The sequence below is a fragment of the Hyla sarda genome, chromosome 10, assembly GCF_029499605.1.
Source record: "Hyla sarda isolate aHylSar1 chromosome 10, aHylSar1.hap1, whole genome shotgun sequence".
Taxonomy (NCBI): domain Eukaryota; kingdom Metazoa; phylum Chordata; class Amphibia; order Anura; family Hylidae; genus Hyla; species Hyla sarda.
In genome coordinates, this window is record NC_079198.1 from 61,578,372 (window position 1) to 61,598,173 (window position 19,802).

General features: G+C 43.7%; 1 protein-coding gene across 9 annotated transcripts in view; it reads right to left on the reverse strand.

Annotated features, from left to right (window-relative positions):
• Positions 1-19,802, reverse strand: part of ODAD1 (outer dynein arm docking complex subunit 1) — a 134,079-nt gene that overhangs the window by 24,532 nt on the left and 89,745 nt on the right. For all 9 annotated transcript variants that reach the window (XM_056542313.1, XM_056542318.1, XM_056542314.1 and 6 more), the window contains 3 exons: positions 8,427-8,590; positions 5,711-5,814; positions 2,241-2,334 (listed from right to left, as the gene is read on the reverse strand). In XM_056542313.1, coding sequence (XP_056398288.1) covers positions 2,241-2,334; positions 5,711-5,814; positions 8,427-8,590 — 362 coding nt within the window. The remainder of the gene's footprint in view (positions 1-2,240; positions 2,335-5,710; positions 5,815-8,426; positions 8,591-19,802) is intronic.

A 19,802-nucleotide genomic window follows, 5' to 3' on the forward strand; every position in this document is an offset into this window, starting at 1 on the left:
AGATTCGGAACCCAACAGTGATCTTCAACCTGCGGACCTCCAGATGTTGCAAAACTACAACTCCCAGCATGCCCGGACCTCCAGATGTTGCAAAACTACAACTCCCAGCATGCCCGGACAGCCGTTGGCTGTCCGGGCATGCTGGAGTTGTAGTTTTGCAACAGCTGGAGGTCCGCAGGTTGAAGACCACTGGTATAGGAGGTAATACTCACGTGTCCCCGCCGCTACGGACCCGTCACCGCTGCCTTGGATGTCGCTCCATCGCTGTCACCGCATCCCCGTGGTGTCCCCGACGCTCCGGACGTCTTCTCTGTTGCCGTCATCACGTCGCTACGCACGCCACTCCTATTGGATGACGGGACGGTGTGCACGACGACGTGATGAGGTCGAAGGAGAGCGCCGGCAATGCAGGGGATCCCGGCATGGAGCAGACACCAAGGAGGCAGGTAAGGTCCCTCCCAGTGTCCTGTAAGCTGTTCGGGACGCCACGATTTCACCACGGCGGTCCCGAACAGCCCGACTGGGCAGCCGGGTTAGTGTTATTTTCGCTTCAGACGCGGCGGTCAGCTTTGATTGAAGGGTTAATACAAGGCATCACCGCGATCGGTGATGTCCTGTATTAGCCGCAGGTCCCGGCCGTTGATGGCCGCAGGTATTCGCCGTATAAGACGCACCAACTTTTCCCCCCCAGTTTTGGGGAAGAAAAAGTGCATCTTATACGGCGAACAATACGGTATTTCTTTTGTAGGTGCACCACTATTCCCCATGTGAAGCATCTATTTCGATAAATATTGAAGCATATGGCAAAGTTCCCAAGGTGGCCAGAAAAACAAGCCAGAAAAATCAGTAAAAGCGTAAAAGGTTAAAAGGCCACCAACTGATAGGCTAGAATATGGCTGTCAGCTGGAGCGTAATATAGATGAGTGTAATATTAAGGAACAAAAGGATCCTTGGTTCCTCACCACTTGTGCTCTGTTCTGATGGATCCCTTGTCAAGAAAACTCCAGACCTAAGTGATAGTAATGCCTTATGCACACAAGCCTATTACAGTTCTATACAAAAGCTATTCTGCCCTAGAAGCCTTGCGGTTAGGGGGGAAAGGTCAGTAATGCCGTACAGAAGCAATATGCAGTTAAGAGTGCATGCAGCTTTATAATATGGAGTCTGTACATGTGTCCACACAGCTCTAATTATTCACATATACAGTATACAGACTGAGAAAGCCTTTATCTTAATCAGGATTAGATTATATCTTAGTTATTGTATAAGCAAGAATGGGATTGTGATAACCTTTCGTTCATTTTCATGAACAATTTTGTCAAATGGCTGCATATGTTAATGCTGTAAAATTGACTTATTGGAGAAATCTAAATATACAGTGATCCCTCAACTTACAATGGCCTCAACATACAAGAGTTTCAACATACAATGGTCTTTTCTGGACCATTGTAAGTTGAAACCAGACTCAACATACAACGTTACGGACAGTCCCGATCTTTGAAATGTGTCAATGGCCGGAAGATCTGACCAATCAGAATGGGCAATTTACTGGTAAAACCCCTGTATTACTGAAGTGCATGCACTGACTGATGTCTGGTAGCGCCTCCTACAGTACAGGGAGATATTACATGTTCTGTACACTTTACCTGTGCAAGGGTTAGCTGCTCCTTTGGACACCAGGTGAGGGCGACTCCATGTTACTTTTTTAGGACATTTCGTTTACTGTACAGGACCCGGAATAAGCTCCTGTCCTCTGCATAGACCAGTGTTTCCCAAGCAGGGAGCCCCCAGCTGTTGCAAAACTACAACTCCCAGCATGCCCGGACAGCCTTTGGCTGTCCAGGCATGCTGGGAGTTGTAGTTTTGCAACAGCTGGGGGCTCCCTGCTTGGGAAACACTGACCGTGTAGTTTTGCAACAGCTGGAGGCTCCCTGCTTGGGAAACACAGACCGTGATTTACAGCTCCCAGCAGATCTTTCTTACTTTTATATGTAAGGACCTGCTTTATCTATATTAGTTATCTGCTTATTTTTCTTTAATTCTCACTTTTTCCTAATTTTTTGGGATGACATTTTGGTGCCTTTAGAACCAATTACCAGGTTTCCATAGAGTTCTGGTCTCAACATACAATGGTTTCAACATACAATGGTCGACCCAGAACCAATTAATACTGTAACTTGAGGGATCACTGTATATGACAGTCATTTGCTGCATGTAATGGCGAGTATCATGTATCTTACCCCTTTCATTATTCTTTCCCGCAGTTCTGCCTGAGTCAGGGGCCTCTCCTCTTCATCTGCTGTTGGGGAGTCACTATCGCTGTCATACTCATCTCTTTATAAAACAGAAAAAAAAGAAATGTTAGTGACAGCCGTATACGTATATATATATATATATATATATATATATATATATATATATATATATATATATATATATCTATTGGAAATTTTAGCATCCTGTTCAGTGATAAGAATAGCTCCAGGCAAGCAATTAGTGAAAAAAGTAGAGAAAACGGAGAAATCCAATAGTCTTGTTAGTCCATACAATGATGTCCCTATGATCTCTATGACAATTCCAAAATCTGTCCATGGTGCAGTGTCTCACAATGGCTGATGGACTCTAGCTGTTCGCGGGCATCTTTCTGTTCTCTACATTTTTCTTGTCTTCTATAACAAGAGGCAATCATCGCATTTATGCCGGGACATTTCCAACGCTTTGAAAAATGTCCTTTTGTGATTTCAATGAATTGAATCTGGTGTGCCTGGTAGCTCACCATAGTTGGCGTGATGCCCAACCTTCATTTTTAGCAGCAAGATATGCAGCTGCTGTAAAGTACACACATTGTGTTAGAGAGATATGTGCCCATGGGAGCTTTATTCCACACACACTTACACAACAGCCCTATTATTCAATACAGCATGAAAGTCTTCCACCTAAATGAGAAATGAGCTGAAGGGGGGCAAGGTTCTGCAACACCTTAGGAGTGACAATATAGAAAAAAAAAATTAGCACCAGAACCAATAAGAGGTAGCAATGGAGATAAATGCATGTCCAGTGTAATGTATGATATCAACGACATTCAGAAGTAATAGGGGTATTTAAAATATTTTTTATTTCATTTCTGGGTATTAAAGGAGTAGTCCAGTGGTGAACCCAGTGGTGAACAACTTATCCCCTATCCTAAGGATAGGGGATAAGTTTGAGATCACGGGGGGTCCGACCGCTGGGGCCCCCTGCGATCTCCTGTACGGAGCCCCGACAGCCCACGGGAAGGGGGCGTGTCGACCTCCGCACGAAGCGGCGGCCAACACGCCCCCTCAATATAACTCTATGGCAGAGCCGAAGCGCTGCCTTCGGCAATCTCCGGCTCTGCCATAGAGAAGTATTGAGGGGGCGTGTCGGCCGCCGCTTCGTGCGGAGGTCGACACCCGCTATCTGGCCGGAGAGCCTGGCCCCCATACAGAGAGATCGCAGGGGGCCCCAGCGGTCGGACCCCCCACGATCTCAAACTTATTCCCTATCCTTAGGATAGGGGATAGGTTTTTCACCACTGGACTACCCCTTTAAGGACCTTAAAGGGGTATTCTTTCCCCTACATATTTTATCAACTATCCAAAGGGGTCCCAGCAGCCGGACACCCCGCGATCAGACATCTTATCTATTATGTAGGTGCGCAGTACCCCTTTAAAACCAATTGAGACTTATTCTTGAAATAGAACCGTTAAAGGGGTTATCCAGGAAAAAACTTTTTTTTATATATATATATATCAACTGGCTCCAGAAAGTTAAACAGATTTGTAAATTACTTCTAATAAAAAATCTTAATCCTTTCAGTACTTATGAGCTTCTGAAGTTAAGGTTGTTCTTTTCTGTCTAAGTGCTGTCTGATGACACCTATCTCGGGAACCGTCCAGTTTAGAATAGGTTTGCTATGGGGATTTGCTTCTAAACTGGGCGGTTCCCGAGACACGTGTCATCAGAGAGCACTTAGAAAAGAACAACCTTAACTTCAGAAGCTCATAAGTACTGAAAGGATTAAGATTTTTTAATAGAAGTAATTTACAAATCTGTTTAACTTTCTGGAGCCAGTTGATATATAAAAAAACATTTTTTTTCCTGGATAACCCCTTTAAGGTGTTTCATATAGCACTGGCATTATGCAACTTCAGACAGGCTCCTGTTAGGCTGTGTTCACACAATGCGGTTGCCGAAGCTAATTACTGCATGCAGTTTTGCCGTGAAAGACCACAATCCTGGTACAAACTGTACATTTTTATCATAATTTTGCAGTAATTAGCTGCAGTGCAGTGTCGAAGCGTGTGAACACAGCCTTAAACATTAACAAGATGGAATAAATAACACATGTGTAACGATTATATTCTATACATAAGCCATTTCCCAGATTTTGCATGAGAATGCAATGAGTCAGCTTCACCAATCCATAAATATAAAATATCATAAAACATTTGAAATACTTAATTTGTGATAGCCATGTGCAAATTACTCTCAATATATTTTACTTGCATTATAAAGAGGCAGCGATGTACAAAATTAATGTAATTAATTTCATAGACGGCTACGATCCAAAATGTGCTAAGCTTAAACATAAACTATAATTATGTTGTGTCTACACAGCAATAACTTTTCGACTTCATAAATCACAACTGCCAGCTCCTCACGTGCTACATGATAATGAAGTCTTTCACACGCTACTGCACTTTTTTCCATTCTGCTCACACGGTGCTATCCATATATCTATCTGTCTGTCCACCCATCTATTTGGCTGTCTATCATTTTGTCTGTCCATCTATCCATCCTTCCATCTATCCATCCATTTTTCAAATGGACAACTGTGAATAGCAGCAACACCAACTCTCTCAGCACCAACCATCAGCTGAATGAAGCAGTAGATGGTAAGCTCAGTCTACCCCTTCATGCACTGTTTATGGGAGTGCCGGAGATGTCTGGCGTTCCTATAGACAGTGAATAGAGTGTTTGCTGTCTATGGCTTCATACAGCTAAGAGAGCCAGGACCCCATTCTGTAGATCGTGAGGGATCCCAGTGGTTTGACCCCCGCCATCAGATGCTAATCCCCTATCCTGTGTATAAGGAATACTATTTTGGATCGAGGTGCATTCATATTAAAAATATTATGCTCACCTACCCTGGAGCCCAGCAGTTGGCTATCGGTTCCCACTCATCACTGCTGCTTTCTGGTTTCCGTGACATGTCACCCCCTGCAGAAACTGCCTCCTTAGCTGATCACTGGCTGCAGTGGTGTCTGGTATAAGTCAGTAATTGGACTTTTTTTCAGAAAGCAGAAAGCAAAGGTGATGAGCAGGGATGGGGAGCCATTTGGACAGCTGCTGCGGGGGATCGGGTTAGGTGTTGTTTTTTATGTTTACTGAGTCTCCAGCTTAATATAAAAAGATCTGCCCTGAGACACCCCCTTTAATGGGGTTTCAATATTCTGAAGTCACATTGATTGCCTATATGTGACATTAGAGAGATTTGTTCTATTTGAAGGATAGTTTTTTCCATACTCTTCCTATGAAGCGTTAAAAAGCACCCACTAGTGGAAGCAATGCCTTTAATAAAACATATTAGTAGAATAAATATTGCTAAGAAAAAAAAATAGATTTAGCTTCAGAGAGTCATCTTTTTATTTCGAAAACTCTTTAGGATAGGGTTATGCAGAAAACTCACCCTGTGCCAGGTGGTTGAATCTCCAAGACTGGTGGGTGCAGGTCAACCAACTGTCCCAGGAGGACTCGAGCTGTTTGTTGTGGGTCATATGGTTTGTCATAGTTCTGAAACAGCAATCACAGAAAAATAAAGATTGATAGGTAAACATATTATACCAAAATATTTTAAATGGATGTAGGGATCCCACAATATTTGATCACTGGGGGTCCAACTTCTGAGACCCTTGCCGAGCAGCATAAACTTAATTAGAACTGAGCTACAGTGCAAGGTTTAGCAACTTAGATGGAAGAGCCACATGAGCACTGATACTGACCCCCAAAGATTAAGAATTAAAGCTTATCTTAAGGAGAACCTATGGTCACCAAACACTTCAATGCCAGTAACCTGTACATAGCTCAGGGGGGCTGATCACATCTGACCATTAAAGAGGTACTAAGGTGGAAAATAATATTTTAAAAATCAACTTGTGCCAGAAAGTTAAACAGATTTGTAAATGACTTCTATTTCAAAATCTTAATCCTTCCAGTACTTATCAGCTGCTGTATGCTCCACCGGAAGTTCTTCCTTTTAAATGTATTTTCTGTCTGACCACAGTGCTCTCTGCTGACACCTCTATCCATGTCAGGAATTGTCCAGGGCAGGAGCAAATCCACATAGATTTCCTGCTCTGGACAGTTCCTGACACAGACAGAGGTGTCAGCATAGAGCACTGTGGTCAGATAGAAAATAAATTTAAAAAGAAAAGAACTTCCTGTGGAGCATACAGCAGCAGATAAGTACTGGAAGGATTACAATTTTTAAATAGAAGTCATTTACAAATCTGTTTAACTTTCTGGCACCAGTTGATATATATATATATATATATATATATATATATATATATATTCCACCGGAGTACCCCTTTAAGGCAGTCCATCACAGAGGCTGGGCTGAGTTCCATGCTTTGACTGTAGCGGGGTGATGCGGGGGAGGGGTAATACATATTTATTGAAGGGGTGTGACCACATTGAGACAGCAGGGTCTCCTATGAATGTAGCTTCCCCCCTTATTAAATATACATGCCCCCTACAAATCCTGCACGGAACACAGCACACATAATAAACATTCCCACCCCTCATTAAACTACTTTAATGACCTATATGTAATTATATCTATAAGTATTTACCGTATTTTTCGCCCTATAGGACGCACCGGCGTATAAGACGCACCCAATTTATAGGTGCAAAATAAATAAAAAATAAAGATTTTGAACCCAATAGTGGTCTTCAACCTGCGGACCTCCAGATGTTGCAAAACTACAACTCCCAGCATGCCCGGACAGCCGTTGGCTGTCCGGGTATGCTGGGAGTTGTAGTTTTGCAACATCTGGATGTCCGCAGACTGAAGACCACTGCATAGGAGGTAATACTCACATGTCCCCGCCGCTCCGGACCCGTCACCGCTGCCCTGGATGTCGCTCCATCGCTGTCGCCGTGTCCCCGTCACTCTGGAACGTTTCTGCTGCCGGCCGGGTATCCTCGCTCTCCGTCGCCGCCATCACGTTGTTACGCACGCTGACGCACGAACGCGACGACGTGATGACGAGGAAGGAGAGCGCTGGCCATACAGGGGATCCCTGAACAGAGAAGACACCGAGGAGGCAGGTAAGGTCCCTCCCGGTGTCCTGTAAGCACTAACCCGGCTATTCAGTCGGGCTGTTTGGGACCGCAGCGGTGAAATCGCGGCGGTCCCGAACAGCCCGACTGAACAGCCGGGTTAGTGTCACTTTCCCTTCAGACGCGGCGGTCAGCTTTGATCGCCGCGTCTGAAGGGTTAATACAGGGCATCACTGCGATCAGTGATGTCCTGTATTAGCCGCGGGTCCCAGCCGTTGATGGCCACAGGGACCGCCGCGATAGGGGTGTATTCGCCGTATAAGACGCACCAACTTTTCCCCCCCAGTTTTGGGGAAGAAAAAGTGCGTCTTATACGGCGAAAAATACGGTATATATAAGTATTTTAAAGATCACCAATGATTAGTGCTTGATACCTGAAATCACTAAAGGGAAAGTCTATTATTGGACAAAATACAATTATACAATATAATGTATTTATCACAATATTTTACAAATTTAATAAAAAGCAGCAAATTGGACCCTATTCTTGTTTTGTATTGTATCTTCATGGTATGTGTGTATTCAATCATTAAGTTCATTGCAACCCAATTATACTTTGGCTAAGACAATTGTGAATCTGACAACAATCCTTCATGAATAAGAATGTGCTCGATTACTAGTGGTGATCAGGTGTTGCTTCTATTGACTTCCTCAGCACGGCAGTAATAAAAGAGGTTGGAGGCTTTGTTAGCTCATATTTATAGAGCCCATGTTGTAAACTAGACTTTACCAATCTTTGCAAGTGTATTATTGAGACTCGTATTAAAGTAACCAAATTAGTTCATTCCAAGCAGATGGAACGCATTGAAAACAGTTTATTTTACCCTTGGCAAAGAATGGAAGAAAGTAAAGCCACTTCATATTATTGCTTTTTGAATTGAACTGAGATTGCATCCTTGTATGATGACCACACTCCTGCTGTTAGTGTATACAAAAGGGGATGCATTAGACTTAGCACATTTTATAAAACATGCTTCGTCCTTGATAGTGGATTATCCATTCTAACCATGTCCTGTACTTAGTGCTGATCCTACATGTGGTGATGAAGTTATTCCATCTACCTTGGAGTCGAGGAAGGACTGAGCTGCTAGAAGCTCGTTCGTTTTCTGCTCAATGAGTCCAAGATACTGCATTATGTTTGCCTCCCGAATGCTTGATGAAGAGCCCAACATTTCGTCCAGGACAGAGCGGTCGCAATTTATCTTCTTGAACAAAGAATCAATTCCTAAAGGAATGAGCATCATTATTTTAAAAGAAAGTAGGAGTCCAGCTTAGTTATTTACATGTAAATGCTTGCAGGTATCAGAGTGGTAGGAAAAAGAACAACAAGGACTAGTAAAGTATAAAGTGCTCTGGAACCAACCGCGCTATATAAGTAAATACATAAATAATAATAGTAAGGAAAGATATGAATATACACACAATTTCAACATTGATATTAGAAGCATAGTAAGCAAATATTTTACATATTTATAGTTTACAGGGCAAAGTAATACTATAAGGACATGTTCCCACAAAATCAGTGGCAGAAATCTAAAGAATAAATTCTTTCTGTCGTGGATTATTACTTTTTATTTCACCATTTTGGCCATGGTTTCGGATGTGGACTACATTGATTACGGTAAATCAGGCTCATCCACGGCGAAGCTACCACACCTGGTGTTACATCGAATGCACGAGGAAACTGTATCAATAAGTGACATGTTCCTTTAAGAACAACTGGATGTGGATGTCACTCAGATTACAAAATAAGTATAAAAAATCAGCTGTGTGAACAGGCCTTAAAGGAGTACTCCAGGAAACTAAAACGTATCCCCTATCCACATAAGTGGATAAGTGTCTGATCAATGGGGGGGGGGGGGGGGGGCGATCGCTGGGATTTCCTGTGATCTTGTGCATGGAACCCAGCTACTTACCTGTCCTAGGCAAGCTTCCGAGATGAGCACAAGTGACAGCCCAATTCCCCATTCCGAAGGTGGGGGCCAAACATGCTGAGGAAAGGTAAGTAGCGGCGCCCTTTAAAGGTGATCCTGGGGGTCCCAGTGGTCATGTATACCGTATTTATCGGCGTATAACACACATTTTTTAGGTAAAAATTTTTAGCCTATAGTCTATCTGTGTGTTATACGCCGATAAGCCGCTGCAGTTCACTAATTTAAAGCGGGCGCTTTAAATCAATGAATTGCAGCGGCTTTTGCAGGTGCAGAGACCTGCCGTCACTGCCCACTTCTCTGCCCCTGCCTATCCTGGGGTCCAGAGACCACCACCGCCACTGCCCCATTGCCTCCCCCATCCCCGGTTTTATAATTACGTTACCTGTTCCCGGGGTCCACACTGCTTCTGGCTCCGGCGGTGTCCTGCGTTGTTGCTATGCGCTGCGCAATGACGAGTGACATCTTCAATGCGACGTCACCGTCAGTGGCCCGGCACTCAGTGACAGCTAAGGACGCCTCTGGAGCCAGAAGCAGCGTGGACCCCGGGAACAGGTAATTATAAAATCGGGGATGGGGGAGGTAATGGGGCAGCGGCGGCGGCAGTCTCTGGATAGCCAGGGGGAAAGAAGCGGCGGCAGCAGGACTCTATACCCCAGGCAAGGCAAGGGGAGAGAAGCGGGTAGCGACGGCGGTTTCTGACCCCGCAAAAGCTGTGCTTCTGCGGGGTCAGAAACAGTCTATCAGGGTATACACATGCACACACACGCACCCTCATTTTACCAAGGATATTTGGGTAAAAAACTTTTTTTACACAAATATCCTTGGAAAAATGAGGGTGCGTGTTACAGGCCGGTGCTTGGTATACCCCGATAAATACAGTATATATATATATATATATATATATTATATATATATATATATATATATATATATATATATATATATATATATACTGCTTACACCCTTAAAGGGGTTATCCACCATAAGGTAATTTTAGCACGTACCTTGAAGGCAAGGCAGTAATGGACATGCTTAGGAAGGATCTGCACTTGTCTTGGGGCTAAATGGCTATGTTGTATAATACTGTGGCTAGCTTTTTGTGAACTGGTATTTCCTGTTTGACTTTTCTTTTTTTGACTACAAATTCCACAATTCCATTTTCCTCCCTCCCACACATAAGCCACCCCACCCATTGAAACATAAATGAGCTGCATCCATTCAAAAGACCTGTGGTTTTCAATCATGGTGACTATAGCTCTTGCATTAGTTGCAGATTGATCTCTCTCCCACCAAGCGATCGCTCCACCTGTTGAAGCAGACAGGATCCCTGTCATCAGCTGACTAGTGAGTCAGGTTTTGGCCACATTGCAACCTGGGAAAAATCCGAGACAACAGTAATTTTGTATGCTGTTAAAAATAAATATTGGGGTGAAAATCACATAGGAATTGTGGGAAAACTATCACACACAAGATACAGACACTATATTATGAACTACACTAACTTTCCAGCCCCTGTAGCATAGTCAAATAAAAAAAAATCCTGGTATACCCCTTTAACACCTTCATTATGGGTATGTCACTCTGATCTGTTAAGTGTTAAAGGGGTATTCCAGGCAAAACCTTTTTTTATATACATCAACTGGCTCCGGAAAGTTAACAGATTTGTAAATTACTTCTATTAAAAAATCTTAATCCTTCCAATAGTTATTAGCTTCTGAAGTTTTCTGTCTAACTGCTCAATGATGATGTCATGTCCCGGGAGCTGTGCATGATGGGAGAATATCCCCATAGGAACTGCACAGCTCCCAGAACGTGAGTCATCAGAGAGCAGTTAGACAGAAAACAACAACTTAACTTCAGAAGCTAATAACTATTGGAAGGATTAAGATTTTTTTATAGAAGTAATTTACAAATCTGTTTAACTTTCCGGAGCCAGTTGATATATAAAAAAAAGTTTTAGCCTGGAATACTCCTTTAAGAATGCTATTGTAGCAGTCAATAATGTAAGAATGTCATCCTTTAGGAATATCCTTTAGATACATAAAAAAAACAAAAAAAACATGGTTATTATTGGTTTAAAATTCAACCATCTGTCCAAGCCCTACAAGGCAGAAACCTCAGGTCAACATATAATGTAATATGGATCTAACAAGACTTTAACATTCAGAAAATCAAATATGAGATTTTGATCCTGCACTCCTGTACTGTGCTGGAGTTACACTTTATTTCTAGGTTTGGCCACGTGAAAATCTTCAGCATAGATAGAGAAGGCTCTTTGTGAGGTATTTACGTTGGAGAGTCCTTGGCACATTTTGTCCACTTCATTATAGTCCTGTTCCAATAAACCTTTGTACAAACAATCTCATGAAGAGTGCATCAAGGGCTTTTCAAGATCACTACAGCAGTGAATTAGTTGGGGGAAATGGATGAATGGCGCAGAAAAGTAATTTGTAGAGGCTGAAATTAATTCCATGTAGAGGCCTAGTTATCAGCCGTGTGTCTCCTTTACAAGCTGTTAGTAAAGCCCACATTGATCGGACTGTAATCGCGTCGTCAGAGCTCTCACTTGGAGTGTATAAAGTTGGTCGTAAAGCTTCTCACACACATGATGAACCTTTTGTTTAACTTGACAATATGGATGACCAGATTTTGTTTGCCATATATGTGGAATGCTAATAGTACAGCTGTTCCTACCAACAGATGTCTGGGAAATTTAATGATAGACTATTAGGGAATATAATTAACTATGCTTGACTATAAGTGACAAAACACTTTATCGTTTTTAATAAGTAAAAGGCCACACAACATATGGAGTTTAGGACTGTTTGGTGATGAGAATTACAATTTAAAAACAGACACAAAACAGCCCAGATGGCCCAAAGGTAAAATGAAAAACAGCTTATCTCATGTGTCCTTATATTTTGCAAATCCTCCAAGCCATTGATAAGAGCCACGAAGGGATCGTATAACATACATTTCTATAGCCCTAACTCCGGGCCAATCTTGGGCCAGTACATGTGGTGCTCTGCACCCAGGTGCCATGGGAGCAAGGAAGAAGAAATGCTGAGCAGACACTTATAAACTGCAGATAAGTGCTGTTATTACGTTGGATGCAGAGTGCAAGCAGGAACTTGGGCTTGGCACTGTCAAAAATCTGTGGCATTTTGCAATGCTGATATCAACACTTGGGCGAAACTCACATGTAGTAGACTGGATCAGCAGTTGCATAGATTGAAGTACATAGGGGTGTAAACTGTATGGGACAAAGAGTGTAGTTGTACCCAGGAGTCTGAGGGGTCCTGCTAGGTCTATCTTTCATGAATGTGGAGACTAGAACTATAAATGAAGCCGTCAAGTATGTAAACGGAAGGCACTCACCATCTCATGTGCTGGTCAAGATTTATTACATATCTTTGAGCAGATAAAAATACAATTTTAGCAGTATAGGTTACGGACACCACATGGGGAGCTGTAGCGTGTGGTGAGTGCCTTCACAAATGGTGCTGTAGAAGAGGGTGAGTGCCTCCCATTTACTAACTTGACATCTGTGATTGCTTGCTTCTGCTGGAGATTGAACACCGCTGTGATTGCCAATTTATTCACCCTCACCATAGCCAAGGGCAACTAGTACACGTGTTTTGTTTGGTGACTTAAAGGGATATTCCAGGAAAAAACTTTTTTTATAAATATCAACTGGCTCCAGAAAGTTAAACAGATTTGTAAATGTCTTCTATTAAAAAATCTTAATCCTTTCAGTACTTATGAGCTTCTGAAGTTAAGGTTGTTCTTTTCTGTCTAAGTCCTCTCTGATCACACCTGTCTCGGGAAACGCCCAGTTTAGAAGCAAATCCCCATAGCAAACATCTTCTAAACTGGGCGTTTCCCGAGACAGGTGTCATCAGAGAGTACTTAGACAGAGAACAAAGAACAACCTTAACTTCAGAAGCTCATAAATACTGAAAGGATTAAGATTTTTTTATAGAAATAATTTACAAATCTGTTTAACTTTCTGGAGACAGTTGATATTATATATATATATATATATATATATATATATATATATATATATATATATCTAAAAAGTTTTTTCCTGGAATACCCCTTTAAGTAGTGCTGAATGCGGTTTCTTTTTGACTGACTTTTATTGTAAATTCATATTTCTTAACAGACTTGTCTTCAGGTATAGTCTGATCCACTATGATCTCAATATACGTTTTACATGATCCTGTATTAGTAATCAGGACAGGTAGGATCACAATTCAAGCACAATGCCGAACAGAATACAGATTTTAAATGTGTGTTTTATTTATTCAAGGCAAGAACCGCTGACGGTCAAAGAGCTGATTTTTTTCTCCATTTTTGTTATTTTATGAATGCAAATGACATATTTAAAAAAATTTCAGACCAACAATTTGCGGCGATTCTGGGTCAATTGGGTCTCCAGTGACCCTGAAAAAAAGGGTGATTGGGGCTGTCTGAGAACGGACGACAAATCAGGGCTCCTGCTGGGGGTGTCACTAACGTCACCCGCTATGCCCCTATTCCGGAGGGTGAGAGTGGGTACCGAGAGTGTACCCCAGCAGCAGAGGCCCCTGATCCCCGGCATCTGTGGCAGGATCGGGGCCCCAGAAGCAGCGGCGGCAGCAGGCAGGAGGATCCGGCGTGCGCAGCAGCAGGAGGTATGGCTGTGCCTCCTGCTATTACTTGGCAACAACTGCCAGCATGCACAAAAGGGCTGTCTGTGCATGCTGGGAGTTGTAGTTATGCAACAGCTACTTTTGCATAACTACAACTCCCAGCATGCACAGACAACAAAAGGGCATGCTCTTTGGCTGTCAGTTCATTCTGAGAGTTGTGGTTTTGCAACAGCTAAAGACACACTGGTGCAGAAACACCAAGTTAGGTTACAGACCCTAACTCAGCGTTTCTCAACCAGTGTGCCTCCAGCTGTTGCAAAACTACAACTCTCAGCATGTACTGACAGCCAAAGAGCATGTTGGGAGTTGTAGTTATGCAACAGCAGGAGGCACACCACTGCATCTCTCAGCATGCCCTTTGGCTGTCTGTGCATGCTTGAAGTTGTAGTCATGCAAAGGCAACATATGGGGTATTTTCGTACTTGGGAGAAATTGTGTGACAAATTTTGGGGGTCTTTTTCTACTTTTACCCCTTATGAAAAGGAAAGGTTGGTATGTTAGTGTAAAGAAGAAAAAAAAAATTGTACCGTATATACTCGAGTATAAGCCGAGTTTTTCAGCACGATTTTTCGTGCTGAAAACACCCCCCTCGGCTTATACTCGAGTGAACTCCCCCACCCGCAGTGGTCTTCAACCTGCGGACTTCCAGAGGTTTCAAAACTACAACTCCCAGCAAGCCAGGGCAGCCATCGGCTGTCCGGGCTTGCTGGGAGTTGTAGTTTTGAAACCTCCGGAGGTCCGCAGGTTGAAGACCACTGCGGCCTTCAACATCATCCAGCCCCCTCTCACCCCCCTTTAGTTCTGAGTACTCGCCTCCGCTCGGCGCTGGTCCGGTCCTGCAGGGCTGACCGGTAAGGAGGTGGTCCGGTGAGGAGGTGGTCCGGGCTGCTATCTTCACCGGGGAGGCCTCTTCTAAGCGCTTCGGGCCCGGCCTCAGAATAGTCACGTTGCCATGACAACGACGCAGATGCGTCGTTGTCTAGGCAACGGCTCTATTCCGGGCCGGAAGTGCGGAGAAGAGGCGCCCCCGGTGAAGATAGCAGCCCGGACCACCTCCTCACCGGACCACCTCCTTACCGGACAGCCCTGCAGGACCGGACCAGCGCCGAGCGGAGGTGAGTACTCAGAACTAAAGGGGGTGAGAGGGGGCTGGATGATGTTGAAGGCCGCAGTGGTCTTCAACCTGCGGACCTCCGGAGGTTTCAAAACTACAACTCCCAGCAAGCCCGGACAGCCGATGGCTGCCCGGGCTTGCTGGGAGTTGTAGTTTTGAAACCTCTGGAGGTCCGCAGGTTGAAGACCACTGAGGGCGAATGATGAGAAGAGGATGATGAAGGGGGGGGGGGTGTGGGGATGATGAAGGGGGGTGGGGATGATGAAGGGGGGGGGTGTGGGATGATTACAAGGGGATGATGAAGGGGGGATGTGTGGGATGATAAGGGGATGTGTGGGATGATGACAAGGGGATGATGAAGGGGGGATGTGTGGGATGATAAGGGGATGTGTGGGATGATGACAAGGGGATGATGAAGGGGGGATGTGTGGGATGATAAGGGGATGTGTGGGATGATGACAAGGGGATGATGAAGGGGGGATGTGTGGGATGATGACAAGGGGATGATGAAGGGGGGATGTGTGGGATAAGGGGATGTGTGGGATGATGACAAGGGGATGATGAAGGGGGGATGTGTGGGATAAGGGGATGTGTGGGATGATGACAAGGGGATGATGAAGGGGGGATGTGTGGGATGATGACAAGGGGATGATGAAGGGGGGATGTGTGGGATGATAAGGGGATGTGTGGGATGATGACAAGGGGATGATGAAGGGGGGATGTGTGGGATGATAAGGGGATGTGTGGGATGATGACAAGGGGATGATGAAGGGGGGATGTGTGGGATGATGACAAGGGGATGATGAGGATGTTAATGACGGGTCTGGATGATGACAGGGGGGGATGAGGTATTTCCCACCCTAGGCTTATACTCGAGTCAATAACTTTTCCTGGGATTTTGGGTTGAAATTAGGGGTCTCGGCTTATACTCGGGTCGGCTTATACTCGAGTATATACGGTAACATAATTTCTCCTGAGTATGGTAATACCCCATATGTGAACGCAAAGCGATTTGCGGGCGCACAACAGGGTTCAGGAGTGAGGGAGCACCATGTACATTTGAGGCCTAAACTGGTGATTTGCACAGGGGTGGTCGATAGTTACAGTGGTTCTGACAAACGCCAAAAAAAAAGAAAACACGCCATGTGACCAAATTTTGTGAACTACACCCCTCAAGGAAGGTAATAAGAGGTACAGTAGGCCTTAACACCCCATAGGTGTTTGACGAATTTTCGTTAAAGTTTGATGTGAAAATGAAAAATGTAATTTTTTTCACTAAAAGGCTGGTGTTACCCCAAATTTTTCATTTTCGCAAAGGTAAATAGGAGAAAAAGCCCCCCAACATTTGTAACCCCATTTCTTCTGAGTAAGGAAATACCCCATATGTGGATGTAAAGTGCCGAGAGAATTTGGCTTGAATTGAAGGCCATGTCCATTTACAAAGCCCCCATGCTGCCAGAACAGTGAACCCCACCCACCCACATGTGACCCCATTTTGGAAAACTACACCCCTCACAGAATGTAATAAAGGGTGCAGTGAGCATTTACACCCCACAGGTGTCTGACAGATTTTTTGAACAGTCGTCCATGAAAATGGATTTGCACAGCCCACTGTTCCAAAGATCTGTCAATTCCAACCAAATTCTCTCTCCAAAATTCCAATGGCGCTCCTTCTGTTCTGATACCTGTAGTGCCCAGCAGAGCACTTTACATCCAATTATGGGGTATTTCCTTAGGAGAAATTGGGCTTCAAATTTTGGGTCCTTTATCTCCTTCTACCCCATGTGAAAATGAAAAAATTGGGGTAAGGCTAGGTTCAGACTACGGAATTTCCGACAGAAATTCAGTCGTAAAATTTCCGTCAGAAATTCCGCTTGCTAAAATGTCTAGTGTAGTGAATGGTTTTCCGTTCACAAATTCACACTTCGGAATTTGTGAAGTGGAAAATCCGCTTAGTAAATCCGCTTAGAAATTTCCACCTGAAGAAAGGCGGTGCTCTTTCTTCAGGTGGAATTCCTTGCGGAACACATTGCAGTCTATGGGAGACTGCAGTGTCCGCGCGGTCCTAGCGCCGACTTACTCAGTCGGTGCAGGAGGAACTCAGAATCTCTGGGCGGAAATTTTCTGCCCGGAGATTCCGTAGTCTGAACCTAGCTTAATACCAGCATTTTAGTATTAAAAATAAAAAAAAATATTTTCATGTGTAAATTTAACGAAAAGTTGTCAAACACCTGTGAGGTGTTAAGGTTCACTATACCCCTTGTTACATTCCTTGAGAGGTGTAGTTCCCCAAATAGTGTGCAATGTGTTTTATTTATTTATTTTTTTGCGGTTCTGGCACCCTGGGGACTTGCTAAATGCAACATGCCTCCCAAAAACCATTTCAGCAAAATTCTCTTACCAAAAGCCACATTTTGCTTCTTCTCTTCTGAGCATTGTAATGCGCCCGCAGAGCACTTTACATCCACATATGAGGTTTTAAATTATGGGGGGCATTTTCTCCTATTACTCCTTGTGAAATGAAAAATTGTGGTAGCACCAACATTTTAATGTTAAAAATAAATTTTTGCATTTTCACATCCAACTTCAACCCAAAGCCATCAAACACCATTGAGGTGTTGAGGCTCACTGTACCCCTTGTTACATTCCTTGAGGGGTGTAGTTTGCCAAATAGTGTGCCCTGTGGAGTTTTTATTTGCGGTTCTAGCACCACGGGGGCTTCCTAAATGCAACATGGCCCCCAAAAACCATGACAGCAAAGTTCGCTCTCCAAAATCCTACAGTTGCTCTTCTCCTCTTGAGCCATGTTGCGAGCCCAGAGAGCACTTTTTGTTACAAATTTTGGTAGTCTTTTTCTCCTTATAACACTTGTAAAAATAAAAAAAATTGGGCTACAAGAACATGTTAGTGTAAAAAAATGCAGATTTAGATTTTTCTCCTCCACTTTGCTGCTATTTTTGTGAAAAACCTAAAGGGTTAACAAACTTTCTGAATGTCATTTTGAATACTTTGAGGGGTGCAGTTTCTATAATGGGGTCATTTATGGGGTATTTCTCACAGAAAGGCCCCTCAAATCTACTTCAAACTTTACTGGTCCCTTAAAAATTCAGATTTTACATTTTTCAGGGAAATTTAGAAAATTGCTGCTATACTTTGAAGCCCTGTAAGGTCTTCAAAAGGTAAAACATGTCAACTTTATGATGCAAACATAAAGTAGACATATTGTATATGTGAATTAATATATTATGTATTTGGTATGTCCATTTTACTTACAAGCAGAGATTTTCAAAGTTAGAAAAATGCAAAATTTTCAACATCTTCATGAAAATTTTGGATTTTTCACCAAGAAAGGATGAAAGTAACGACAAAAATCTAAGACTATGTTAAAGAAGAATATGTTACGAAAAAATTTTCTTGGAATCAGAATGAAAAGTAATAGCATCCCATAGTTATTACTGCATAAAGTGACAGTGGTCAGATTTGCAAGGGCTGAGTCCTTAAAGGGGTGCTCCACCCCTAGACACCTTATAAGATGTCAGATCGCCGGGGTCCCACTGCTGGGGACCCCGGGATCTCCGCTGCAGCACCCCGCTATCATTACTGCACAGAGCACACTCGCTCTGTGCGTAATGACAGGCGATACAGGGGCTGGATCATCGTGACGTCACGGCTCCGCCGCTCGTGACGTTACGGCCTGCCCCCTTAATGCAAGTCTATGGGAGCGGGCGTGATGGCCTCCACGCCCCCTCCCATAGACTTGTATTGAGGGGGCGGGCCGTGACGTCACGAGGGGTGGAGCCGTGACATAACGATGCTCCAGCCCCTGTCATTACGCACAGAGCGAGTGTGCTCTGTGCAGTACTGATAGCAGGGCGCCGCAGCGGAGATCCCGGGGGTCCCCAGCAGCGGGACCCTGGCGATCTGACATCATATCCCCTATCCTTTGAATAGGGGATAAGATGCTAGGGGCGGAGTAACCCTTTAAAGGAGTTATCCACCATAAGGTGATTTTAGTACATACCTGACAGGTAGTAATGGACATGCTTAGGAAGGATCTGTGCTTGTCTTGGGGCTAAATGGCTATGTTGTGTGATTACCATAATACTGTGGCTAGCTTTTTGTGAACTGGTATTTCCTGTTTGACTTTTCTTTTTTTGACTATAAATCCCACAATTCCATTTTCCTCCCTCCCACCCATTTAAACATAAATGAGCTGCATCCATTCAAAAGACCTGTGGTTTTCAATCAGGGTGCCTACAGGTGTTGCATTAGTTGCAGATTGATCTCTTTCCCACCAAGCGATCACTCCACCCATTGAAGCAGACAGGCTCCCTGTCATCTGCTGACTAGTGAGTCAGGTCTCGGCCGCATTGCAACCTGGGAAAAATCTGAGACAGCAGTCATTTTGTATGCTGTTAAAAATAAATATTGGGGTGAAAATCACATAAGAATTGTGAGAAAACCATCACACACAGGTACAGACACTATATTATGAACCACACTAACTGTACAGCCCCTGTAGCATAGTCAAATAAAAAAAAAATCCTGGAATACCCCTTTAAGGTGAAAAATGGGCTTAAGGGGTTAAAACAAGATGGTTGAAATTTATAATCTTTTTGTATTACAATAGACTGCATACTGCCTCATTCTGTTCTGTGCTAAAACCAACAGTGTGCTCCCTTTTTTCGGTCT